A 23,268-nucleotide genomic window follows, 5' to 3' on the forward strand; every position below is an offset into this window, starting at 1 on the left:
ACATTGCTGTAGGTTGATGGGAAAGATAGTAATTTCATAAGAAGAGTTAAGTTCTTATTTTAAAATCAGTTTCTCCTATCTGTCTTACAATGTATCTCTGCTGTGTTAATATACAACAAAAGGACCAGTTGTACATTCATGATACAACTTCAAGTCATGGCTGTTACCGTTTTTCATTTTTGATATGAATCAAGACAAAGTAGCCTGTGTGCACTCTATTAAAAAAGAATGAGTGAAGTAGCTCAAAGATATCAGCATAATTATGATTTTATAATTGTAATTTGGAGAGAGGGGAAGGAGGCTTTCCTTTGCATTCATTAATATAATTTTCACAAGATTATACCACATCATCTTTATTCCTTAAGAGGCAAATTTTAGTAGAAAATATATGCTAATTAATTGAGAGAAAGGAAATCTCTTGAAGAAAATATATCAAGAAACTGACAACTGCCAAGGTTATCCTGTCTCCACATTTGTATTTCTAAATATACATCAATTTGAAGGTGAAGGCATTATTTGTGTCTCGTGTGTGGGAAATTTGGGGAATTTCATTGTAATGAATATTTTAAATCAACATAAATATAAGTGTGTTATTTAGGGCATCATGAATGTGGATAGCATTTTTTATGCAATGAAATTGTGAGAGTAATACCTTTGTATTCCAAATGTACTTTTTATTTTCTTAGGTATGTTGTCATAGAAATCTTTTCAGGTTGGAATGATGGGTGTGTTTATTATTTGTGGAAAGGATCAGTCCAACAATTGGTGATTTAGTTGCTAAATTTAGAATAAAACTGACAGGGTTGATTACAATTACTTCTGGGTTATTTGAAATAAAAGACATAAAAATGATTAAGCATCCTTGAAAAGGAAGGGAAAACAATTGTTATTTTAGTCAGTTATTTGTATTACTCCTCCCTTGTTTGTATAGTTGAGGCTCATCTGAGTGATGGATCTAAACTATCTAGTTGAATAACCTATGGCTCAGGGTGCCTGCCAGCATCCCTAGCAGTCAAGTTATGAATCAAGTAACTTTTAAGTGTTATGAAACAGGCCTCACTGGCAGACACCCTGCACCCTATGAGCATTCTCCATCATCAATGAGCCATTTTGGATTGTTTTCCTTTTCTAGGAGGTTCTTTTTCCTAAATTTCTTTTGGATTTCTGCAAACCTTAAAGGAGGAGTTTCCAAGCTTTTTCAAGTTACTGTTAGTTAGAAAAGAAAAAGTATCAGAACCCCTGATTAAGAGGCTAAGCTCTAGTGATAAAAAATCGGCTGCATTCCAGCAAACTCCACCCACCCACCCCGCTTAGTCTCTCATGGAACTCCATCAAGTTCTTGTTGAACCCTGGAGTGTGCTCCAACTTTTTTGGAAATGTTGAAATTGTCTAGCATTGTTATATTAAAAAATATAACTTGGATCTTTTCCATAATTTTCCATCATGCCCCAAATATTATTTATTAATAATGTATTATTAATAATAGTTTATTATTATTTATTCATAGTTTTTATCTACATCATAAACAAAATTGACAGAGACAATATAAAATCTACAGTACTTGCTACTGTACTGGAATGCATGACTTGACATCACAGATTAATAAATTACAAGTTAAAAATGTCCTCTGGCAGGTTGGGGGGCTCTTTGGAAAAACAGGAAGGATAAATAAGGACTTTGAAGGGAGAAGGAATTACCAGTATTTGTCTCCTTTTCAACATTTCTGAACAGAATTGGTGGAAACAAAGCTGGATCAGCCTCTTCACTGTGAATACTTGATTTATAGGTATATGGATTTTTCTAAGCTTGAAGTATGACGGTTATTCTGTTCCACATCTTTTTTATAAAATGAATGTAATGCAAGTATGAAATGTACTTTAGTACACATATGAAATGAAGCTGTGAAACAATGACATGTACTAATTAAGTTAACGGCAAACAAAGAATATACATAAACTGTGGCATCTGTGTTTTAAGTTAAATATCTTTTGGTCACTTTTCTCAGAAAAAGTAATCATATTCATAATCATAATCACAGCCAGTTTGGTCTAGTGGTCAAGGCGCTGGGCTAGAAACCAGGAGACTGTGAGTTCTAGTCCCGCCTTAGGCATGAAAGCCAACTGGGTGACCTTGGGCCAGTCACTCTCTCTCAGCCCAACCCACCTCACAGGGTTGTTGTTGTGGGGAAAATAGGAGGAGGAAGGAGTATTAGGTATGTTCGCTGCCTTGAGTTATTTATAAAAATAATAACGGGATAAAAATTAAATAAATATTTCCCTTCTCTGAATAAGTGGGAAATCCTATTTCTTTAGACAACACTCTAGTTAGAACTGTGGGTAGATCTTAGTCAAGCATGAGAATTCTCACAAACTCCCACAAATAAGGTCCAGTTTTCATGTTCAGGAATCTTTCAGCTATGTAATGGGTTAACTCCTTTTCTTGACTGTATATATTTTATGACTGGATCATAATTCCAGAAATCTCTCTTTTTGGGATCAGAAAAGATTGACTTGCATATTGTAATTTGTACCAGAGTGACAGCTATGGTTAAGCTTATTGCATTTGCTACCGCAGGGATTATCTTGCCTCCCAAACAACAAAAGTCTTTGGCCCAGTCTATTCCCACAAATAAATATGAGTTCAAGCACTGTGGCGAAAAGCTGCCCTCCTAATGAAGAATAGGCGCATGACAAAAGTATAGCTTCAGCCCTGTGTTACTGGGATGTTGAAGTTTTATGTAAATGTCAGGAAACTTTTAAACCAACAGTGGACTTTTTAAAAAGTACTAATTAAATGAATCTTAGATATCTGTATCACGCTGCTCCAAGTTATATAAGAGCAGTGAGAATGCTAGCTGCTTTGCAGACACAGAAGCAATGTAATTTCTGCTTGTGGGCTTAGAGCACAGGTAAGCTTCTAGTGGCCCTACAGGGCATGTAGCCTTTGGAGCCCAAAGGAACCATCAAACCAGTTCAAGATTTCTTTCCTAATTATAGTTCTCAGAGAAGAAGGATGCAGTATTTTTTTCTTAATTTATTACATTTTCTCCTGTACTTCCTCAATGTAGAGTACTTGATTCTGCCTGACTTTTCCTGATCCCCCTCCCCCCCCGCAATTTATTTATACAATTTATATGGCCGCTTTACCTACAAATTGCAAAATAAGTATGAACTGTCCCAAGGCTGTTACTACTCATGCATTCCAAGTAGCAGCTATGGCCTTGGTAGTACTGTACACCAGAGCCTCAGAAACAACCCCAAGTTCCCTTTGAAACCAATTGGGCAGCTGGGATCACCAGATCAAATAGGTCCTTCCTCCCTGAGGTGCAGAGCATTTGCAGAGAACTCCAATACTAACAAGAGTCATTTGACCATGGTATCCTCCAACTCCAGATCATGTCATCACTGTCATGAGACATAAACCAGGTCTAACCTGTAACCACTGCTATGAGTCAGGGACACAATAACTGGGTCAGGTCCATGATTGCCAAGGAGGCCATGAATTCATGAGCCACCTCCAACCCTGTGCTCAGGGAAAACAGATTAAAGTCCACCAAGTACTATCAGTCTGGGGAAGTCCACTGTCAATGCAGCCACAGCATTGATTGAGTAGAGAATCTGCTTTGCAGCAGGGAGGCTGGTACAATAGCAGCAATCCCATATAGTTCTACAATAATGCTCTGAAATATTAACCTAGGAAATAGTAATATAGGCACTCCCCAATTTTTATGTAAATTGGAATGTGAAAAAATTATGTTGCAAATAATATATTGCCTGAAAGGTATAGGATTATTTAGCTGCAGAAATGATCTCTGAACTGAGAGGGAGGAAGGCAGGCAGACAACAGCTACCAGAAGCCACCTACCCAGCTGGATTTTCCCATCACACCCTAGGAAGTTCCTAGAAAGTTCTTTGCTTTTAAGTAACAATTATTAAATTTTTATTTCCTATTTCCTATTTTATTTTATTTTATTGTATTGTAATTTATAATCTTTTGGGAGGAACATTACCCTGAAAAGCAGGATATAATTTTTAAAAAAAGTTAAAAATAATTATATTATTACCTTATCTTACCTCCACTCTGTAGGACCACAATTGCAAGTCATTGTTTTAGATCGTGCGCTCTCATGGAAAAGACAAAAAGTAGTTAATGCTAATACACTTCTTACAGATAAATCAGAATGTGGAGATCCAGAGAGGTCGCTTACGAGATGACATCAAAGAGTATAAATTCCGAGAAGCTCGCTTGCTGCAAGATTACACTGAACTTGAGGAAGAGAACATCTGCCTTCAGAAACAAGTGTCTATTCTGAAACAGAATCAGGTGGGTATTGAAGTAATCCTCTCAGAGGTTTCGCTCTTATTATCTTGCATGGTTGTATATGAGGGAAGTATGTAGCTTGTGTCCAGCGCCACAGATTTTAGTCCTTGAAATCTCATACCTTTGATGCTGTAGAGTGGTGGTAAATAATTGGGTGTGCACAGATACCATGTTTTCCTTGGTGCCACCAGTTCTTTTAATGAAGAAGAAGTTGGAACAGCAGCAGCTGTCAAGTTGTGAAGCCAGACTCCAGCCTCTTGCATCATTCTGATTTGCTATAATGCCCTTGGGCCTCACAAAGGTCTATCTAGACAGTAGAGAGCATCCTAGGGGGCTGTCTCACTTTCTGATACGTGGGTATTTTCCTGCAGTAGTAGTTATTTTGAGAATAGGCAGCCATGTGTGAGTGAGCTCACCACAAGCTTTCAAAATTTCGAAGGTGTCACAGCCCCAAAAGATGGTCACCCCACCCTGTAAAGCTTTATCTTATTTCACTTGCCTTTTGTTTGCTTTTCTTCATTTTTGCAACACAAGCAAAATTAATATATTGGGTAGAAGAGAAATTGTTTCAATCTGTTTTAGTGAAACTAACAATGAGCGTCGTATCCTAAAAACCTACAAATTTGTTGTGGCATACACTTTTATGATCCAGAATCCAATTCATTAAACACAAAAGGTACTATCCTCTATTAACTGGTGTATTTGGGGGCAAGTGATCTCTGGGATGTGTATTGTGTGTTAGATTCATGTCAGTTTGGTTCCTTATGTAATTTCCAGAGTTTACTGAAATGAATAGAAAATTTTCATATGTATCTGATTTTCAAAAATGACATTTTTATAATAAGCTAATGTAAAATAATTCAGATGAAAGACCATAGTTAAGGTAGAACAAATTTTAATTAAGAACACATTTTATGTAACTTTCTGGTATTGGTATTTTAAAGGAAGGTAAAGGTGACGAAGCATTACAAAGAAGGAGTTTGAAGCTCTACACCATCCTTTTATTTCTTTATTTTGTAGAGCTTTCACTGCTTCTAGTGGAACTTTTTAACATTCCTTCTTTCATGTTTGCTATCAGGTATTTTAGTGACAATTTTTCTGTAACAGGTGGAATTTGAAGGGCTGAAGCATGAAATCAAAAGACTAGAAGAGGTTACAGAATTCCTCAACAGTCAGTTAGAAGATGCCATCAGGTTGAAAGAGATATCTGAACGCCAGCTTGAAGAGGCCTTGGAAACGCTGAAGACAGAACGTGAACAGAAGAATAACCTTCGGAAAGAGCTATCTCATTATATGAATATCAATGACTCCATGTATACCAGCCATTTCAACATCTCTCTGGATGGACTGAAGTTTAGCGATGAAACCACTGAGCCCAATAATGACGAGATTGTGAACGGCTTTGAACCAAATTGCCTGAGTAAAATCAACAATGGCAATAATAAAGTATCAACACCCAAAAAAACCGATAGCTTCCCTCCAGCCCCTAGTTTGGTGAATGATCTTCTGAGTGAGCTAAATATATCTGAAATCCAAAAGCTGAAACAACAACTGATGCAAGTAAGTCTGTACTGTACATATTCTTTAAATATGTATATATTTATCTCTTAAAATTAAGCATTTCCCAAAATGTATTAGTTGGAGATTCTGTTTCATTACATGAGGTTGCTGAAGTGATTTGTGGTATTTAAGTTTGGAATATCATTGATATTGGCTCTATTTGAAATGGGAAATAGAATTCCCTGGGTTCCAAAAAGTTTGGAATGTGGTATTTCTTAGTACTTTATACACTGTTTTAGGAAAATAAGTCCCCATAAAGTATAAACTTGTTAAAATTCAAAGTCCTCTATGCAAGTAGATTCTCCTTGGACCACCCTGATGTTTAATTTTGTAAAACTTCCTGCATTACAGGAAGCAACATTTTTCACACTTTTAAGTTATGTCCAGTGATACCGAGATTAATTTAAATAATTTATACGTATTAGCTGAAATCTCATGAGATGGGCAAATATTGCAAAAACTCTTTGTGCTTCATAGAAGTTAGCCAACTTTTTAAAGTTTTGTTTTTGGTTTTGTAAAAAAAAATGGGGAAAATTTAAGATGTTAAAGGTAGAAAAAAATCTAATTAAAAATACAAAAAATGGATGCCCATGAGATCGTATAGAACTTTATAATGTTGCCTGTATTCCTAAACATTCGCTGACTTTGCTGTAGAGGCATTTAAAATAGCTTGCTAAAATATACTTCTTTTCTACTTTGGCTTAGTTTCTTTAGGTATCATTTTGAAGAATAAAAATATTCCATCCAAATTCCAAGTGATTATTTTGTTTGAAGAGAAAGCTATTTCATTTTGTACAATACATCTTTGTCCCAGGAACATTACAAATGAACATTTCAAAAATACATGTTTGCCATAACAGATAGTAGAATTTTTGTCAGTCATCAGTTGAACCGTTGTGCAATGGCTTTACTTATATAATCAATATATAATATACAGATAGTTCTCACTTAATGACCACAATTGGCACTGGCAATCTTGTCGCTAAGTGATGCATTCATTAAACAAGACATCACATGACTGTGATGGACTTACGTCCTCACTTCTGACATGGTCGTTAAGCAAGTCACCTGCAGTCACTAAGCAAGACATCACATGACCACAACTTGTGATTTTACTGCTGGCTTCTCCAATGACTCTTCTTGTTGGAAGCTGGCTGTGAAACCCTCAAGTAGCAATCACGTGACCATGGGGACCCTGCAACAGTTGTAAATGCGAGGACCAGTCATAAAGTTACTTTTTCAGTGCTGTTGTAACTTCAGACAGTCGCTGAACAGGGTGGTTGTTAAGCGAGGACTACCTGTAATATTCGATGTATAATAAAGAAAAATTAGAGAAGTTGTTAGATATTTATATTATTTCTATTTAGCAAAGTTGCCTGAACTTCACTGTTACATCATTACAGCCTCCAGATAAACCCGAGGTTGTAACTGTGTTTGGGTGATCAGTGATCAAGGGACAGTGCCGTCCAAATTCTTACACTGAGCTCTATTCTTTATTGAGACAGAGTAATAGTAATCCATCCCATATAACAAATATGTCTACCTGTGAGAATTAAGCTGTGTTGTGTGACACAATTATCTACAACATCTTGAATGCATTTTCAGCCCTAGTACTGTAGATGCCTATAATTTGGTACATATTTCAGTGTAAAACACAAATAGCAGAGAATGAATTATACAAAATAAGATTTTTGGTTAATGATTCCAAATTCTGGAAATGATAGCCTAAAACATTCAGATTCAATAGTCTTAGACTAATATCCCTTTGTACATGGACCTGTAAATGCCAGGTGTTAAATTTAGACTTCTAATTTATGTGACACTCCTTTATAGGAACAGATATGAGTTCAGAAAATAATAGTTTTTTTCCTTATAGATGGAAAGGGAAAAAATGAATTTGTTGTCTACACTCCAAGAATCACAGAAACAACTGGAGAACACCCGGGGTGCACTTTCTGAGCAGCATGAGAAAGTTGGCAGGCTCACAGAGAACCTGAACGCCATGAAAAAACTTCAAGTCAGCAAGGAACGTCAGTCTGCTCTTGACAATGAAAAGGACCGAGATAGCCATGAAGATGGAGACTATTATGAAGTTGACATCAATGGCCCAGAGATCCTGGAGTGCAAGTATAAAGTAGCTATGGCAGAGATTAGTGACTTGAAAGAGGAACTTAAAGCTCTCAAGGCTAAATATGAAGAGTGTGAATCCAAGTATGAAGAGGATAAGAGCAGGTATGAGACAGAAACCCAGGCCCTGACAGAAAAGATCAGTTCCTTGGACAAATCTAGCAGGCAAGATAGGGAGCAGGTCATCAGATTGGAGAAGGAGCTCAGGAAAGTCAGTGATGTTGCTGGGGAAACACAGGGCAGCCTTAGCGTAGCCCAAGATGAACTGGTCACCTTCAGTGAGGAACTAGCCAACTTGTATCACCATGTATGTATGTGCAACAATGAAACCCCCAACAGAGTGATGCTAGATTACTACAAGCAAGGCAAAGGAGGACGCACCAGTCCAGAGGGCAAGGGCCATAGATCACCAGTCCTGCTCTCCAAAGGTTTACTGTCAATAGACTTAGGAAGATCAGAGAACGGGAGTGGTGAAAGCAGTCCTTCGCCAGTTTCATCCCTCCCTTCACCAGTATCTGATCTCCGGAAGGAGCCTATGAACATTTACAACCTGATCGCCATAATCCGTGATCAGATCAAGCACTTGCAGGCAGCCGTAGATAGAACAACTGAGCTGTCGCGGCAGCGGGTGACCACACAGGAACTTGGGCCAGTAGTGGACAAAGATAAGGAGGTGCTTATGGAAGAAATTCTTAAGCTGAAGTCTCTGCTAAGCACCAAGAGAGAACAGATTGCAACACTGAGGACTGTGCTAAAGGCCAACAAACAGGTGAGACTGTTATGTAAGAAACTGTAATTTCACACTATTTATTTATTTATTTATTTATTTATATTTATTTATTTATTTATTTTATTTTCTATCCTGCCTTTTTATTATTTTTATAAATAACTCAAGGTGGTGAACATACCTAATACTCCTTCCTCCTTCTATTTTCCCCGCAACAACAACCCTGTGAGGTGGGTTGGGCTGAGAGGGAGTGACTGGCCCAAAGTCACCCAGCCAGCTCTCATGCCTAAGGCGGGACTAGAACTCTCCGTCTCCTGGATTCTAGCCCGCTGCCTTAACCACTAGACCAAACTGGCTCTGTGTAATTTACATTACACAGAGAATGGATTCAACACATACATATTGATATTCATGCAGAAATGAAATTCAGTAGCTCACTCAGTGCCGTTTTTATAAGAATCGATTGCTATCTCATCCCCCCTGCCCGATAATTGTCAGCTCTTATTATATTTGACAGTACATTACACTGCATAAGGGTCGACATTCCTGTAGTATTGCAGAAGCCCATGGCCAGATCAATCATCCTCCCTCCTGGAAGCAAGGTTTTTCTATAATCCACCCTTCCTGATTCTTGTAACTTCTGGGCCAGTCTCTCTGATTGCCTGCATAACCAATTTTTTTCTATTTTGCTAGTCTGATTGAAATAAACAAATCTATCCTTAAGCTACTTTTGGAATATTGTGTACAAGTCTAATTGATCCATCTAAATTAAAAGTAATGAACTAGAAAAGATGCAGAGAAGGACATATCTGTTTTGATGAATAGTAATTTAAGGAAGATGTTACTAAGGAGAAGGCAATACCAGAATACATAAAATTATGTATAATGGGGATACAGTGATGAGAGATCAATGTTCTCTCTTTTCTGCCAAAATAGCTTGGCAACTTACATAGCTTAATCATTTGTTTAAATGGTTTTAAGGCAAAATTAGACATATCCATAAAGGATGGCTATATCAGTGAATAACAGTCTGAACTGCAATGTGAAATGTTTGTCACTGAAAGGAAGTAAAGAATATTGGTTTGTATGCTTCTTGAAGACATTTTGTTGTTGTTGTTTTTAAAGCTGGGTGACCTTGGGCCAGTCCCTCTCTCTCAGCCCAACTCACCTCACAGGGTTGTTGTTGTGGGGAAAGTAGGAGGAGGAAGGAGTCTTAGGTATGTTCGCCACCTTGAGTTATTTATAAAAATAATAAAGGCGGGATAGGAGATAAATAAATAAATTGGAGAAATTGAATTTTAGCCTGATCTAGCAGGGTAGCTGTATCAGGTGTCATTTCTCTTTACTTGTTCCTGAATCTCATCAGTATAGCTGGTAGAAGCAGCAGTGTCAGAGGGAATGGGCCCGGAGAAAATCAAGAGTGGTAAGTTGGTGGAAGAAGCAACGCAATAGAAGTCTTTTTGTTTGTGCTGTTTGTGACACTTCTGTTGCAGACATCCTTGGGTAGAAGGGTTTGGGTACAATGTTGATATTAAAAGGCTATTCCCCAATGAACTTCTATCTCTAATAGTTTTGTTTCTTTCTTAGATTTACATATCAAAAGTATCTTCAGAAATAATGAATTGTATTTTAATTGTTCATTGGATCATTTGCCTGCATTTCCAAGTCTTTGTCTGGGTGTGCGAATACATTAAAATCCCCTTTATCTGACTAGGTCATAGAAACTTTAATAATTGTGAATATTTTCTTTTGCTCATTTTGGGAAACAATAAGACGGCAGAAGTTGCCCTTGCAAATTTAAAAAGCAAGTATGAAAATGAAAAGGCGATGGTTACAGAGACAATGATGAAGCTGCGTAATGAACTGAAAGCTTTAAAAGAAGATGCTGCTACCTTCTCTTCTCTGAGGGCCATGTTTGCTACCAGGTAAAACTTAGTGAAAGATGGTTACAGCAAATGAAATTATATGTACAGTTTATAGTAGTATCCTTAAAAGTACACAGATTCCAGTAAGTGGGAGTGGGGTGGGGTGCGGAAAAAGTAGCTTGAACGTGAAACTTACAGTATTTTTTCTTCTTCAGATATTAATTTTAATTACATAGATTGTATATATAATACATGCAAAAAAATCTGTGAGGCTGAACATATATTCTCTGCAATAGGAAAGCAAAAACCATCAATAAGAGAAATGTAACAGACTTGATAATTTTAAACAAATTAAAAATGGGAACTGACAGCATTATGAAAATGAATGTGTGCAGGTATAATTCAGTTGTGAGTAATAAGAGAAATGTGATAGTTTTTAAAACCTGTTTGCTAAGTGAAGATATAAAAGATTTTTGGTTATTCCTTCTCATTCAGAAATACAGTGGTTTTGGAAACTGTGTGTGTGTGTGTCAAATGCTATAAAAGATTTATAATCACAGTTAACTTCAGCAAAGGATCGTTACCTTGTCGTGGTGCTGGAGCTTGAGCACCTCAATGATGCCATGAGCTAAACCGTGAAGGGCCACCCAAGACGGGAAGATCATGACAGAGAGGTCAGACTAAATGCGATCCCTGGGGAAGGTAATGGCAACCCACCCCAGTATTCTTGCCATGAAAACTAAATCCGATGTTCTAAGGATCAGCACGCCATTGGAACCTGGAATGTAAGATCTATGAGCCAGGGCAAATTGGATGTGGTTATTGGTGAGATGTCAAGATTAAAGATAGACATTCTGGGCGTCAGTGAACTGAAATGGACTGGAATGGGCCACTTCACATCAAATGACCACCAGATCTACTACTGTGGACAAGAGGACCACAGAAGAAATGGAGTAGCCTTCATAATTAATAGTAAAGTGGCTAAAGCAGTGCTTGGATACAATCCAAAAAACAATAGAATGATCTCAATTCGAATTCAGGGCAAGCCATCTAACATCACAGTGATCCAAATATACGCCCCAACCACAGATGCTGAAGAAGCTGAAGTAGAGCAGTTCTATGAGGATCTGCAGCACCTACTGGACAACACGCCTAAAAGAGATGTTATTTTCATCACGGGAGACTGGAATGCTAAGGTGGGCAGTCAAATGACACCTGGAATTACAGGTAAGCATGGCCTGGGAGAACAAAATGAAGCAAGACATAGGCTGATAGAATTTTGCCAAGACAACTCACTCTGCATAACGAACACTCTCTTCCAACAACCTAAGAGACGGCGTTATACATGGACTTCACCAGATGGACAACACTGAAATCAGATTGACTACATCCTTTGCAGCCAAAGATGGCGGTCATCTATACAGTTGGTAAAAACAAGACCTGGAGCTGACTGTAGTTCTGATCACGAACTTCTTCTTGCACAATTTAGGATCAGACTAAAGAGATTAGGGAAGACCCACAGATTAGCTAGATATGAGCTCACTAATATCCCTCAGGAATATGCAGTGGAGGTAAAGAATCGATTTAAGGGACTGGATTTAGTAGATAGGGTCCCGGAAGAACTCTGGACAGAAGTTTGCAACATTGTTCAGGAGGCGGCAACAAAATACATCCCAAAGAAAGAGAAAACCAAGAAGGCAAAGTGGCTGTCTGCTGAGACACTAGAAGTAGCCCAAGAAAGAAGGAAAGCAAAAGGCAACAGTGATAGGGGGAGATATGCCCAATTAAATGCAAAATTCCAGAGGTTAGCCAGAAGAGATAAGGAATTATTTTTAAACAAGCAATGCGCGGAAGTGGAAGAAGACAATAGAATAGGAAGGACAAGAGACCTCTTCCAGAAAATTAGAAACATTGGAGGTAAATTCCAGGCAAAAATGGGTATGATCAAAAACAAAGATGGCAAGGACCTAACAGAAGAAGAAGAGATCAAGAAAAGGTGGCAAGAATATACGGAAGACCTGTATAGGAAGGATAACAATATCGGGGATAGCTTTGACGGTGTGGTCAGTGAGCTAGAGCCAGACATCCTGAAGAGTGAGGTTGAATGGGCCTTAAGAAGCATTGCTAATAACAAGGCAGCAGGAGACGACGGCATCCCAGCTGAACTGTTCAAAATCTTGCGAGATGATGCTGTCAAGGTAATGCATGCTATATGCCAGCAAATTTGGAAAACACAGGAATGGCCATTAGATTGGAAAAAATCAACTTATATCCCCATACCAAAAAAGGGAAACACTAAAGAATGTTCAAACTATCGAACAGTGGCACTCATTTCACATGCCAGTAAGGTAATGCTCAAGATCCTGCAAGGTAGACTTCAGCAATTCATGGAGCGAGAATTGCCAGATGTACAAGCTGGGTTTAGAAAAGGCAGAGGAACTAGGGACCAAATTGCCAATATCCGATGGATAATGGAAAAAGCCAGGGAGTTTCAGAAAAACATCTATTTCTGTTTTATTGACTATTCTAAAGCCTTTGACTGTGTGGACCATAACAAATTGTGGCAAGTTCTTAGAGGTATGGGGATACCAAGTCATCTTGTCTGCCTCCTGAAGAATCTGTATAACGACCAAGTAGCAACAGTAAGAACAGACCACGGAACAACGGACTGGTTTAAGATTGGGAAAGGAGTACGGCAGGGCTGTATACTCTCACCCTACCTATTCAACTTGTATGCAGAACACATCATGCGACATTCTGGCCTTGAGGAATCCAAGGCTGGAGTTAAAATCTCTGGAAGAAACATTAACGATCTCAGATATGCAGATGATACCACTTTGATGGCTGAAAGTGAAGAGGAACTGAGGAGCCTTATGATGAAGGTGAAAGAAGAAAGTGCAAAAGCTGGCTTGCAACTAAACCTCAAAAAAACCAAGATTATGGCAACCAGCTTGATTGATAACTGGCAAGTAGAGAGAGAAAATGTAGAAGCAGTGAAAGACTTTGTATTTCTAGGTGCGAAGATTACTGCAGATGCTGACTGCAGTCAGGAAATCAGAAGACGCTTAATCCTTGGGAGAAGAGCAATGACAAATCTCGATAAAATAGTTAAGAGCAGAGACATCACACTGACAACAAAGGTCCGCATTGTTAAAGCAATGGTGTTCCCCATAGTAACATATGGCTGCGAGAGCTGGACCATAAGGAAGGCTGAGAGAAGGAAGATCGATGCTTTTGAACTGTGGTGTTGGAGGAAAATTCTGAGAGTGCCTTGGACTGCAAGAAGATCAAACCAGTCCATCCTCCAGGAAATAAAGCCAGACTGCTCACTTGAGGGAATGATATTCAAGGCAAAACTGAAATACTTTGGCCACACAATGAGAAGACAGGACACCCTGGAGAAGATGCTGATGCTAGGAAGAGTGGAGGGCAAAAGGAAGAGGGGCCGACCAAGGGCAAGGTGGATGGATGATATTCTAGAGGTGACAGACTCCTCCCTGGCGGAGCTGGGGGTGTTGACGACCGACAGGAAGCTCTGGCATGGGCTGGTCCATGAAGTCACGAAGAGTCGGAAGCGACTGAATGAATAAACAACAAAATCACAGTTAAAGAACACATTATAAATGATCATAGACTTCCCTGTTTAAAATCACAATTACTGAGAACAATCATCATGAAAAATCTTTGTGGTAAATTATTTGGGCACAATAATCTGGGATTAAAAGCAACTAATAGTTGCTGGGATGGAAGAAACTAATGAAGGGGCCCTATTGCCAAGAAGGACCGGACAAACATTGATGACTTGAATAACACTGAATGTTATTTGATAGCATATGTGTCTGAGTTACATAATTTTTACAAATCACATGGGAGAAAAGTTGCTAAATCAACTAGGTTTTTCACACCATTATTGGAATCTTTTCAATAAAATAGTGGAGTGAGATGGTTCTTGGGACTCAAGCTTGTCATCTTGATCAAGATGTTAATGTGGTGGCATCTGAGTAGAAGGCTGAGTTGTAATTCAAGAAAAGATGAGAATGGAACACTAAAAATCCTAGTCTTGAAGGGAGCCTGTCAAGAAAATTTGAAACCTGAATGGGTATTCACAACCATGCTAATCAAATCAGAGTGTAGTTCACGTGTAACATTCAGCCATAATTGATATGCTTGCACACCATACGAAAGCAAATATACTGCACTTAGGCACAGTTATATTACATTTGATAAGTCTCCTTCAAGCGCATGACCCCATGGATCATGCTCTCTGAGCTGAACAGATGGGTTCAGATGCTTTCTTTTCTGCTCTGCTTCAATTATGAGGTGGAACAGAGTAGTTTCTCTACTTTCTCTCCTCTTGCCAGTGAGTACAGAATAGAATATACATGTTCAGAATGTATTCAGCTCCTTATACCCTGCATCCTAGTTTTGAAAACAAGAGCTATCTGTTGAACAGTTTCCAATCATGTCAACAATTCCCCGTCCATGCACTGCATTTTCAGCTCCTTATAAAAATGTATCAACAATTCAGTGTTATTTCCATAGAGTTACTACTGTAGCTTGCTAGCAGCCTCTTTGACCAAAAGTTCAATAATTGCCTTCCATTGCATGGTGGAATGTCAGGAGGAAGGGTAGATCGCTGTTTTGTGTCTACCAACTGGCCATGGAAGACATGCAGGCTGGCAGGAGGATCCTGTTCTTCCAGCCTGCTCATTCTTCTCAGGAAAACCTCATGCATTTCCTATTTTTTATGGCAATTGGGAGATTTAAAAACAGACCTGTAAAAATTTTGTAAACATCTGTTTGATTTTTAAAAACAAGCTGTGAAAAAAAACTGTGAAGTAAATTTATGTAAATAAAGCAGTTGCAATTTAGCATACAGTCTAGTTCTTATTTAACAATTAAAAGGAATAGTTTGATTTTCGTATGTGAAATGTTCAGATGGCTAGTCGGTGCCACACTAGAGTAATACAGTAAAGCCATTTAGTTAACATAAACACTCCTGTGTGCTCATTCCTCTTCAAGCAGCACAGCCACTATCACTGTGTGGCACTCTGGATCCGGCTTTCAGGAGGTACTCTGGAGCTTGGGAGCACCAAAATTGTGCCTCTTAGCAACAGCGTAACTTTGGCTTTGGCTCTGGCTCCTATTCCCAGGATTGTGCAACAGCTTTAAGGTATTGTAGGCATCTGCTCTGTTAGAGCAGATCCAAAACACTGCATAGTCTTTGTGCATACTGAATCTGCCAGTCTGTGATTTGTCATCCGTGAGACATATTGTCAAAAGCAGGTTGTACGCTACCACTTTCCAGAACTAATCATGGAAAGTAACCATAACTTGTGTTACGGGGAAAATGTCCACTTAAATTAGGAGCCAAAGCGATAGGAGATACATGCAACAAAATATAAATGAATTAAATCTCCACACTTGGTTACAGCTGCTTTCTGTGGTTTGTTCCAGCCAGAATAAAATGTATCGTGAGATCACCTAGAGGATCTGCCTATGAGTGTTCAACAGGGACCCCACATCCATGGAATTTATACCAGCTGGAATAGGCCTTTTGATGAGGCTCTACAGAGTTATTTCTTAAAGTTGTTCCTTGTTAATGTAGAGAAATAGAGGTTTTGCTTTTGCTGTTGTTGCTATAAGAGCTGGTGTTGTGATTTAATATTTGATTTTATTGGTTTAATGAATTGAACATTGTGATTAGTGATGATGTTTCTTATCAATTTCTTTTAATTTTATTGCCATGTGGTCTATTGGTTATGAAGGGTTCTTCTGAAATTACACTTTGAATTATATTTTGAAAGTGTATGTCAAAGCTTTGGGGGGATTGACATGTTTTATTTATATTGAACAATATGGTTTGGTGTGGAGAAGAAGCTGGACATGGTCCCCCAAGGTTGGCAGTTATGATAGTCTTCAAATATTGAGGCTGCTGAAGGAGTTGGAATAACTTGACTTCTTCCATGTAAATCACTTCATCAGGTGAAAGATAGAATGTGAGACGTATCAAAAGCTGCAGAGAATAAGATGGTGATGACACTATTCTGTCTCCCAGATGCAATGAACAAAAACAAAAAACGGGGAGCAGAAGTTTGAAAAAACTGCAGTCTTTATATATTAGCAGAGTTTGCAATTGAATTCTGGTCATGCTGAAGACTTCAAGTAGACTTGCTTTGTGGTTGGTGGGCCTCTGTAAACCTGATATATCTGTATATGAGGTTTACCTGCTATGCCAAAATTATGCTCTATATCAATGTTTCTCAAACTTGACAACTTTAAGATATGTGGACTTCAACTTTCAGAATTTCCCAGCCAGCCATGCTGGCTGGGGAATTCTAGGAGTTGAAGTCCACACATCTTAAAGATGCTAAGGTTGAGAAACACGGCTCTATATGAAAAGCTTGCATCCCTTTGATCCTGTCTGTAAGTCACAAAAGCCATGCATCTTCACCATCAAGGTGGTTTCCCACTCAAGGCGTTGTTACAGATGATAGGAAGGAGTGTTTTTTAGCATGTGGGTGCCATGCACGTGTGAATAGACTATTCCTGCAAGTTATAAATGCGTTTAAAAGAAATACATGAATTAACTTTTGTTTTTTAGTATTCAAAGGCTCTGCTGCTTAAAAGTGCATTTTCATTGCAGGTGTGATGAATATGTCACTCAGCTGGATGAAATGCAACGCCAGCTTGCTGCAGCTGAAGATGAAAAGAAAACCCTCAACTCCTTGCTTCGCATGGCTATTCAGCAAAAGCTGGCTCTGACCCAGCGCCTTGAACATCTTGAGTTGGATCACGAGTCGAAAAGGGTGCGCACAAAATCCGCATCCAAAGCCAAGAGTAGTAACCCCAGTGTAAGTCATATTCGATCATGTGGAGACAGGTCGGAAGGTTCTGTGCTTAATAACCAGGTTTTTTGCAGTGATAAGTATAAGATCTGTTGTGATTAAAAAAGAAAGTAGGGAGCCATAAATACACATCTGATATTTGCGCTTTTGAATGTCAGCATTAATCCCCACTATATTAATATTGCAGTGATGAGTGGATTTATATTAGTATGTTGTTAAACCATGTAATACAAGGTGTATTATAGCGGTCTTAACTGTAACTGAGTCGCAAGCATGGGTGGGGAAAAGGCTGTTAAGAAGTTAATGGTGGGAGAGCATTTGCTCTTTCCACGATGAATGGCTTTGGTTTTCTGGGTTATGGGTAAGTGCTAAAGGAGCGTATCAGGTACAGTGTACCTGCTGTTACTAACTGTAGCTTGTCTAGCACAAACGGGATGTTTTCCCAAAGTTGCAAGTATGTTTCCAGGGATGGAGATGGCAGAACTGTCTCCTTGGTTAGTAGGTTTGAGAAGTGATGGTATCCAGAATGGGGATATTAAAAGTAGACCAATCTGCTGCAGCAGTTAATTGCTGTTATCATTAATTACAAATTCAAAAATCTTTCGGCTAAGTTTTAAATATTTAGGCAAACTATGGGGAAGAAGGCAACGTTCTGAAGCCCTTTAGTTCGCAGCCCTGCTTGGCTTCTTGGGCTTAAGCTATAAAAAGAATTGCACGTTAAAAAAATTAAATATGCAATATAATATTGCCTGTTTGGGAGGAGAATTTAATGCTTAAGGAAAGCAAAATTAGAACACTACATCAGAGCAGATGTGATGTGGAAGAGTACGCTATACTACAAGGATAGAATATTATAGCTTCTGGCTGTTAGTATCAGGAAGAAGGATGAATTACACATTGGACATTTTCTATCTAGTGTTAAGCTTATTTAACTTTCCTTGGTTTTAGTGGGACAACTGCATAACTGTTTCCTGCTGCAATCAAAGGGATTTCATAATGCTTAGAGGATGTCCACTATTACTATCTATGTGTATAGAATTAATAGGAGTATGTTCTAGTATTGCCGAGTTGCAATGCAGTTTCCCCTTAACTGTCAGTATTACGGCTTTATAGGATAGTATTAATGAGCTCTATGTTTTGTTTAAATAAAACAACATCGTATTTCTTATGCAACCATACACTTCACAGGGCTCTACATTCTAGGCACTGGAAACTAAATTATTAGTTTATTCTTGGTTATACATAATTGTGAGGTAGATTAGCATATATGTATTCATCTATTAAAAATACTTTGTCAAACTTTTAAGGGGCCTTTTTAGCCACTTAGTTTCAATACACTTGATTTTTTAAAAGTGTACTTCATAATTGGTGCCTAAAGAAGGGGGAATGATACAAGTTGGAGAAATTATGTTTCTTAAATTGTGGTAAATCTAAGGAGCACAAAAAGGCACACTTAAAACAAAAACAGAAGAATTCAAAAGTGCCTAGCCTCAACCATTATTTTAATGTAAAGCCCTGTTGATTTTGTACTCTTTTCCAGTAACTTTGTATGCTTAGGATATTACTAAGAAGTAATGCAGGACTGTGCTGCTGTGTCTGCTAAAGTAGAAATCCTTCCTTCCTTCCTCTCCCCTACCCTCAAGCCATGCTAATAATAATCTTGGTGTTGTATTGCCTCATCTCACATTACTATCTCTTTTTAGATGATCTGCAGCTTCCTTCCTATGTAGTGCTGCTCTGCCTATGAAGTAGTTAGGAGATATAGCAATGTTACTGTAAAATAATAAGGGGAGGGCTGCCTCCATTCCTAGTGAAAGGAAGTCAAGGGGTGCTTGGATCTTTCTAAAAATTGGGAAGAAAGCCAGAACATATTTGCAACATGGTTTGTAAAGAAAAAATCTTCAATAAAGAAATTAGGAGATGAAATTAGTTCCTCCTGAAGGAGTTGGAGTACCTAATTGTGAATTTTACTCATGGACAAATTGGCAAACATGAGTAGTGTTAAAAAGGTAGGCCCTACATACCTCACTTTATTACTGCTTTTGCAGGAAACACTCTATTCTCCTGAATTTGAGCTTTAATATAGCTATTTACCAGGTTTTGATATCTTTATAACACCTTTTAACAGTGGTCCACACTGCTTTTCTCCTTTAATGCTCAATAATCCAGAAGGCCTTTTAAACCCTGTTCCCCTTCTTGCAAAATGCCTTGGGAATAACCCTTCACTGATAATACTAAGCTATTTTGCTCCATTAGAAGCAGCAAATTTTTTTGCTTCCAGGTTGAGAGGGAGCTATGAAATACAAAATTCAAGCATATTCTTTTCTTGGGTGGTGTTCACCCTGGAGAACAGGATGAGGAAGTTTTAAGAAATGGATTGCATTGGTAAAATTTCAGGTTAATTGACATTAAATTGGGAGATTTAAGGGTTCTGGAATTGCAACAGTGCATCAGGTTGCATTGTTTAGTGTAACTTGTTTATAATTTTCAGTAGGCTTGCTAATTGTTTCCATTGTTGTCACTGGTTTTTTTTTAAATCTTCAGTCTTCTGAGCCCTTGAACCATTTTATGTCTTCAGCACTCACAATAACTGCTTAGAGGACAGCAGCCCAGCTGCATCCTTACATTTGTTAGTTGAATGTGTCGAATTTTTAGAAACAGAGATTTGGGGGGGGGGAAAAACCCAGCTATGATTTGCTGTTAAGTCTAAGCTTTGAGAGGGTCTTGTACTTACTTGGTTATTTGTTTTTCAAAATTAACTTGATACATCCAATGTTTCCTTTTGCTTTCACTGGGTTGGAATACAACGTGGAAAACTTACTAAGCCATCACCTACCTCTGCAAGTGGGACTTCTCTTCTGAGTGATTTTACTGCTTACTGTATTGGCTGGCATGATATACTGACTCACCTGCATGTTTTTGAAGAGGCAGCAGCTTCACTGATCAATCCTCTTGTGAATTTGCCATTGTTTATTTACGCTTGAGCAGCTTGGCTTCAGGAGTTGTAAGGAACTTTTCTTCCTGCACAGCTTTGGCTAACAGGTGACACATTAAAATATTAACTTGGGTGTTTGAAAAAGCACCCATGAGCTACATTGGCTGTTTTCCTTAAAAGACTAACAGATCCATCTCAACTAATTGATGTGTTAATAGATGTCCTGCAGCACATCCTTGTGTGTATCTTTATGTGCTTTCCTTTTTTTAAACTGAACAGTGAACCTTTAAAAAAGAATTCTAATGTTTTTTCTTTTTTCTTTTTTTACTTTCCACCTTTCAGCTGTAGAGTAGTTCCTGGAGAAGGCCATTGCAACAATACAACTTCATGTGTTAGCCTGTGTCGTTATGCTTAGAAGTGATGGTTGCCTGTTGCACAAAGAATGGAAATCACTCTTAATGAATCCTCCCCCCATCTAAACTATGTTCTTTTCAATATGCAACCTATGTTCTTATTTAGTCTTTTTTATTCCTTTTTGGCATGTTACATCTGGAAAAAAACAAAGCTTTATCTTTTAAGTGCTGCTGCAGGAAGAAAACTTACAAATACTGAAGAAGCGTACTTCATAATGTAATAACTGCCGTGGTAGCTTATTATGGCTTATAAGAAATATTCAAATTGGTTTTTTTTTAATTTCATTATAGAGCTTTCTTTTTTTTTTTTAAAAAAAAAAGTTGATTGTTTAAACATGTGCACTTTTACTATTTTGATATTTACTTTATTATCTTTTTATTCTTTTTTTGTAGAAGAGTTTATATTAAGGGGGGGGGAAATCCAGTGACTTATGCTAATAATCTATTTGGAGCTTTTGCTTGATCTTTTCCCATCCATTTGTGGCAGAGTTTTATACTATATTGTTCTGTTCTACCCTGTGTTTAGAAAGGAGCTTCAACACAAATGAGGACTTCTGCTAAACTGTGTGCTGTGTATCAGCATCTTTTTTTCTTAACTATAAAATACTAAGCTTTATATGTTTTTAATTACTGATTTTTAACTGTCATGTTAATTGAGAAATCCAGGGTATTCAAATTCTGGGGTTTTTTCATATTGTATTATTATTCTTAGGAATAGTTCAATGTAACAAGAAGAAACTTGACTTTGCTCTGGTGAAAACAGTTATAGGCACTTGAAAATAAATATTAGTGTTACCTATAAATTCCAGAATGTCTGGGTTTTAGGAAAATCTTATGGTGTATGATTGGTTAACAGAATTTTATACAACTGTATCACTTAAATTCCAAATTGGAATTGTTTTTGTTACTACTTTGTTTTATTGTGCCAAATTGTGTTACATTTTAGAAAGATAAAGTCTAAAGTGGTGACCACTAGGGAGTTCTATTTCAGCGCCTTTTTTTAATTTAATTATTGCCAGTAGTGCCTTTCATAATTTTCAAGGGAGATTCCTAAGCTAGCTTAGTCCGTCCAAGAAATAAAGAACCATGGTTTTGAAAGCTAGTTACCAAGTGGAGCAATAAGGGCAATGTAACCTCCCCTTCGCACATTTTTTAATGGGTGGACTACTGTAGAGTAGATCTACTATATATATGCGCAAATTGTGAAAAATTCTGTTACTCAATGATACTTCATCAAATTCAGGGGTATAGAAGAAAAAAATGGTAAAATACAAATATACTTTGCAAACCAAAAGTGATATTATGGAACAAAAGAAGCAAAGTGTATTAATCCATTTGTGGTTGTAGTACAGAGGATGTTTTGGGAGTTCTGATAGCTTTGTGTGGTGATGGACCCAGTTAACCATAGTATTGTTTGCAAATGTAAAGAAGAAAAGCAAGACATTTAATATTTTTTCTCTTGCATGTTTTATCTAATCCATTGTGATTTCAGGAAACAGAAACTGAGATGTGCATCAACAAGTTGTCCCTGCGGTGCTATTTGTTGAGGCTAACTTTGAATAATTAAATTTGGTACTTTCGCAAGGAGAAGAAATAAATTTTCTCTTCATATAAAATAATTTTAAAAGGATAGAAATCAGAATAATCATGTCATGGGGAAAAGCTTTCTGTTTGCTGAAAAATTTTTTCTAGAAGGTGGGGACTTACGTTTTCATCTTTTGGTTACAGTATTGACTTATAAGTGGTATGATTACATTTAAAATTACATCTCTATGTGGGTATTTATTTGAATGTCAAAGTACTGTATTATGTTTTTATGTGCATTTCCTTTTAGTGGTGGATTGGTCTCCATTTTATTGTCATATGCATGAACTCTTGCCAAGTAACCTTTACACAGACCTGGAGCAAAGAACTTAATGTAAATGCTTAAGAGAAAAATGTGGAAACTAAGTAAGGAACAACTCTGGTGTCATTTTGATAATTATAGGAGGTGTAGAGGGCAATGTTAATTCCAAAAAAGAATGCATGTTGTGTAGGAAAGCAATTTATCTGCGTAAAGGTAGTCACATTGGCAGTATCAATAAAGGAGAAGGAAGAAATTCTGGCTATTTTGTTTTTTGAATTACACCACTTTGTTGAAGAACATGCTAATTTACAAAGTATGTGCGGTTCTTTATATGTTACAAGAATCTATATATGTTACAGGAAAGATGCAGATGGAGAGATCTGACAGTAAATCTTTTACTGAAATCAGTAACATTTTAGAAATTGTTTATCTTTGGTTGAATTTGTGTTCTGGTTTTTAAACGTACATTCAGGATGCTTTCTGGGTGTGTATTCTTAAAAATGTAACTCCCAAAAGTAGCACAAACCCATTGAAAGTGTGTAAATCAGGTATATGAGATATGAAATCATTTGAGATTCTGTTTTAAGTGCTGTTTGAGATCCAGGTTTGTTTTATAATCTGTGAAAA

General features: G+C 37.7%; 1 protein-coding gene across 2 annotated transcripts in view; it reads left to right on the plus strand.

Moving 5' to 3' along the window:
- The window catches only part of BICD2 (BICD cargo adaptor 2), a 105,726-nt gene extending 82,832 nt beyond the window's left edge, over positions 1-22,894 (plus strand). Inside the window, exons 3-8 of one of the 2 annotated variants that reach the window (XM_063291786.1) lie at positions 4,171-4,323; positions 5,428-5,880; positions 7,757-8,776; positions 10,508-10,659; positions 17,246-17,453; positions 20,725-22,894. In XM_063291786.1, coding sequence (XP_063147856.1) covers positions 4,171-4,323; positions 5,428-5,880; positions 7,757-8,776; positions 10,508-10,659; positions 17,246-17,453; positions 20,725-20,730 — 1,992 coding nt within the window. In that variant the 3' untranslated portion in view covers positions 20,731-22,894. Of the gene's footprint in view, positions 1-4,170; positions 4,324-5,427; positions 5,881-7,756; positions 8,777-10,507; positions 10,660-17,245; positions 17,967-20,724 lie in introns of those variants that run through there. The other variant, XM_063291785.1, reaches the window with a different exon arrangement.
- The last annotated feature ends 374 nt before the right edge of the window (positions 22,895-23,268 follow it).

This window comes from Candoia aspera, chromosome 2 (genome assembly GCF_035149785.1).
Source record: "Candoia aspera isolate rCanAsp1 chromosome 2, rCanAsp1.hap2, whole genome shotgun sequence".
NCBI classification, from domain to species: domain Eukaryota; kingdom Metazoa; phylum Chordata; class Lepidosauria; order Squamata; family Boidae; genus Candoia; species Candoia aspera.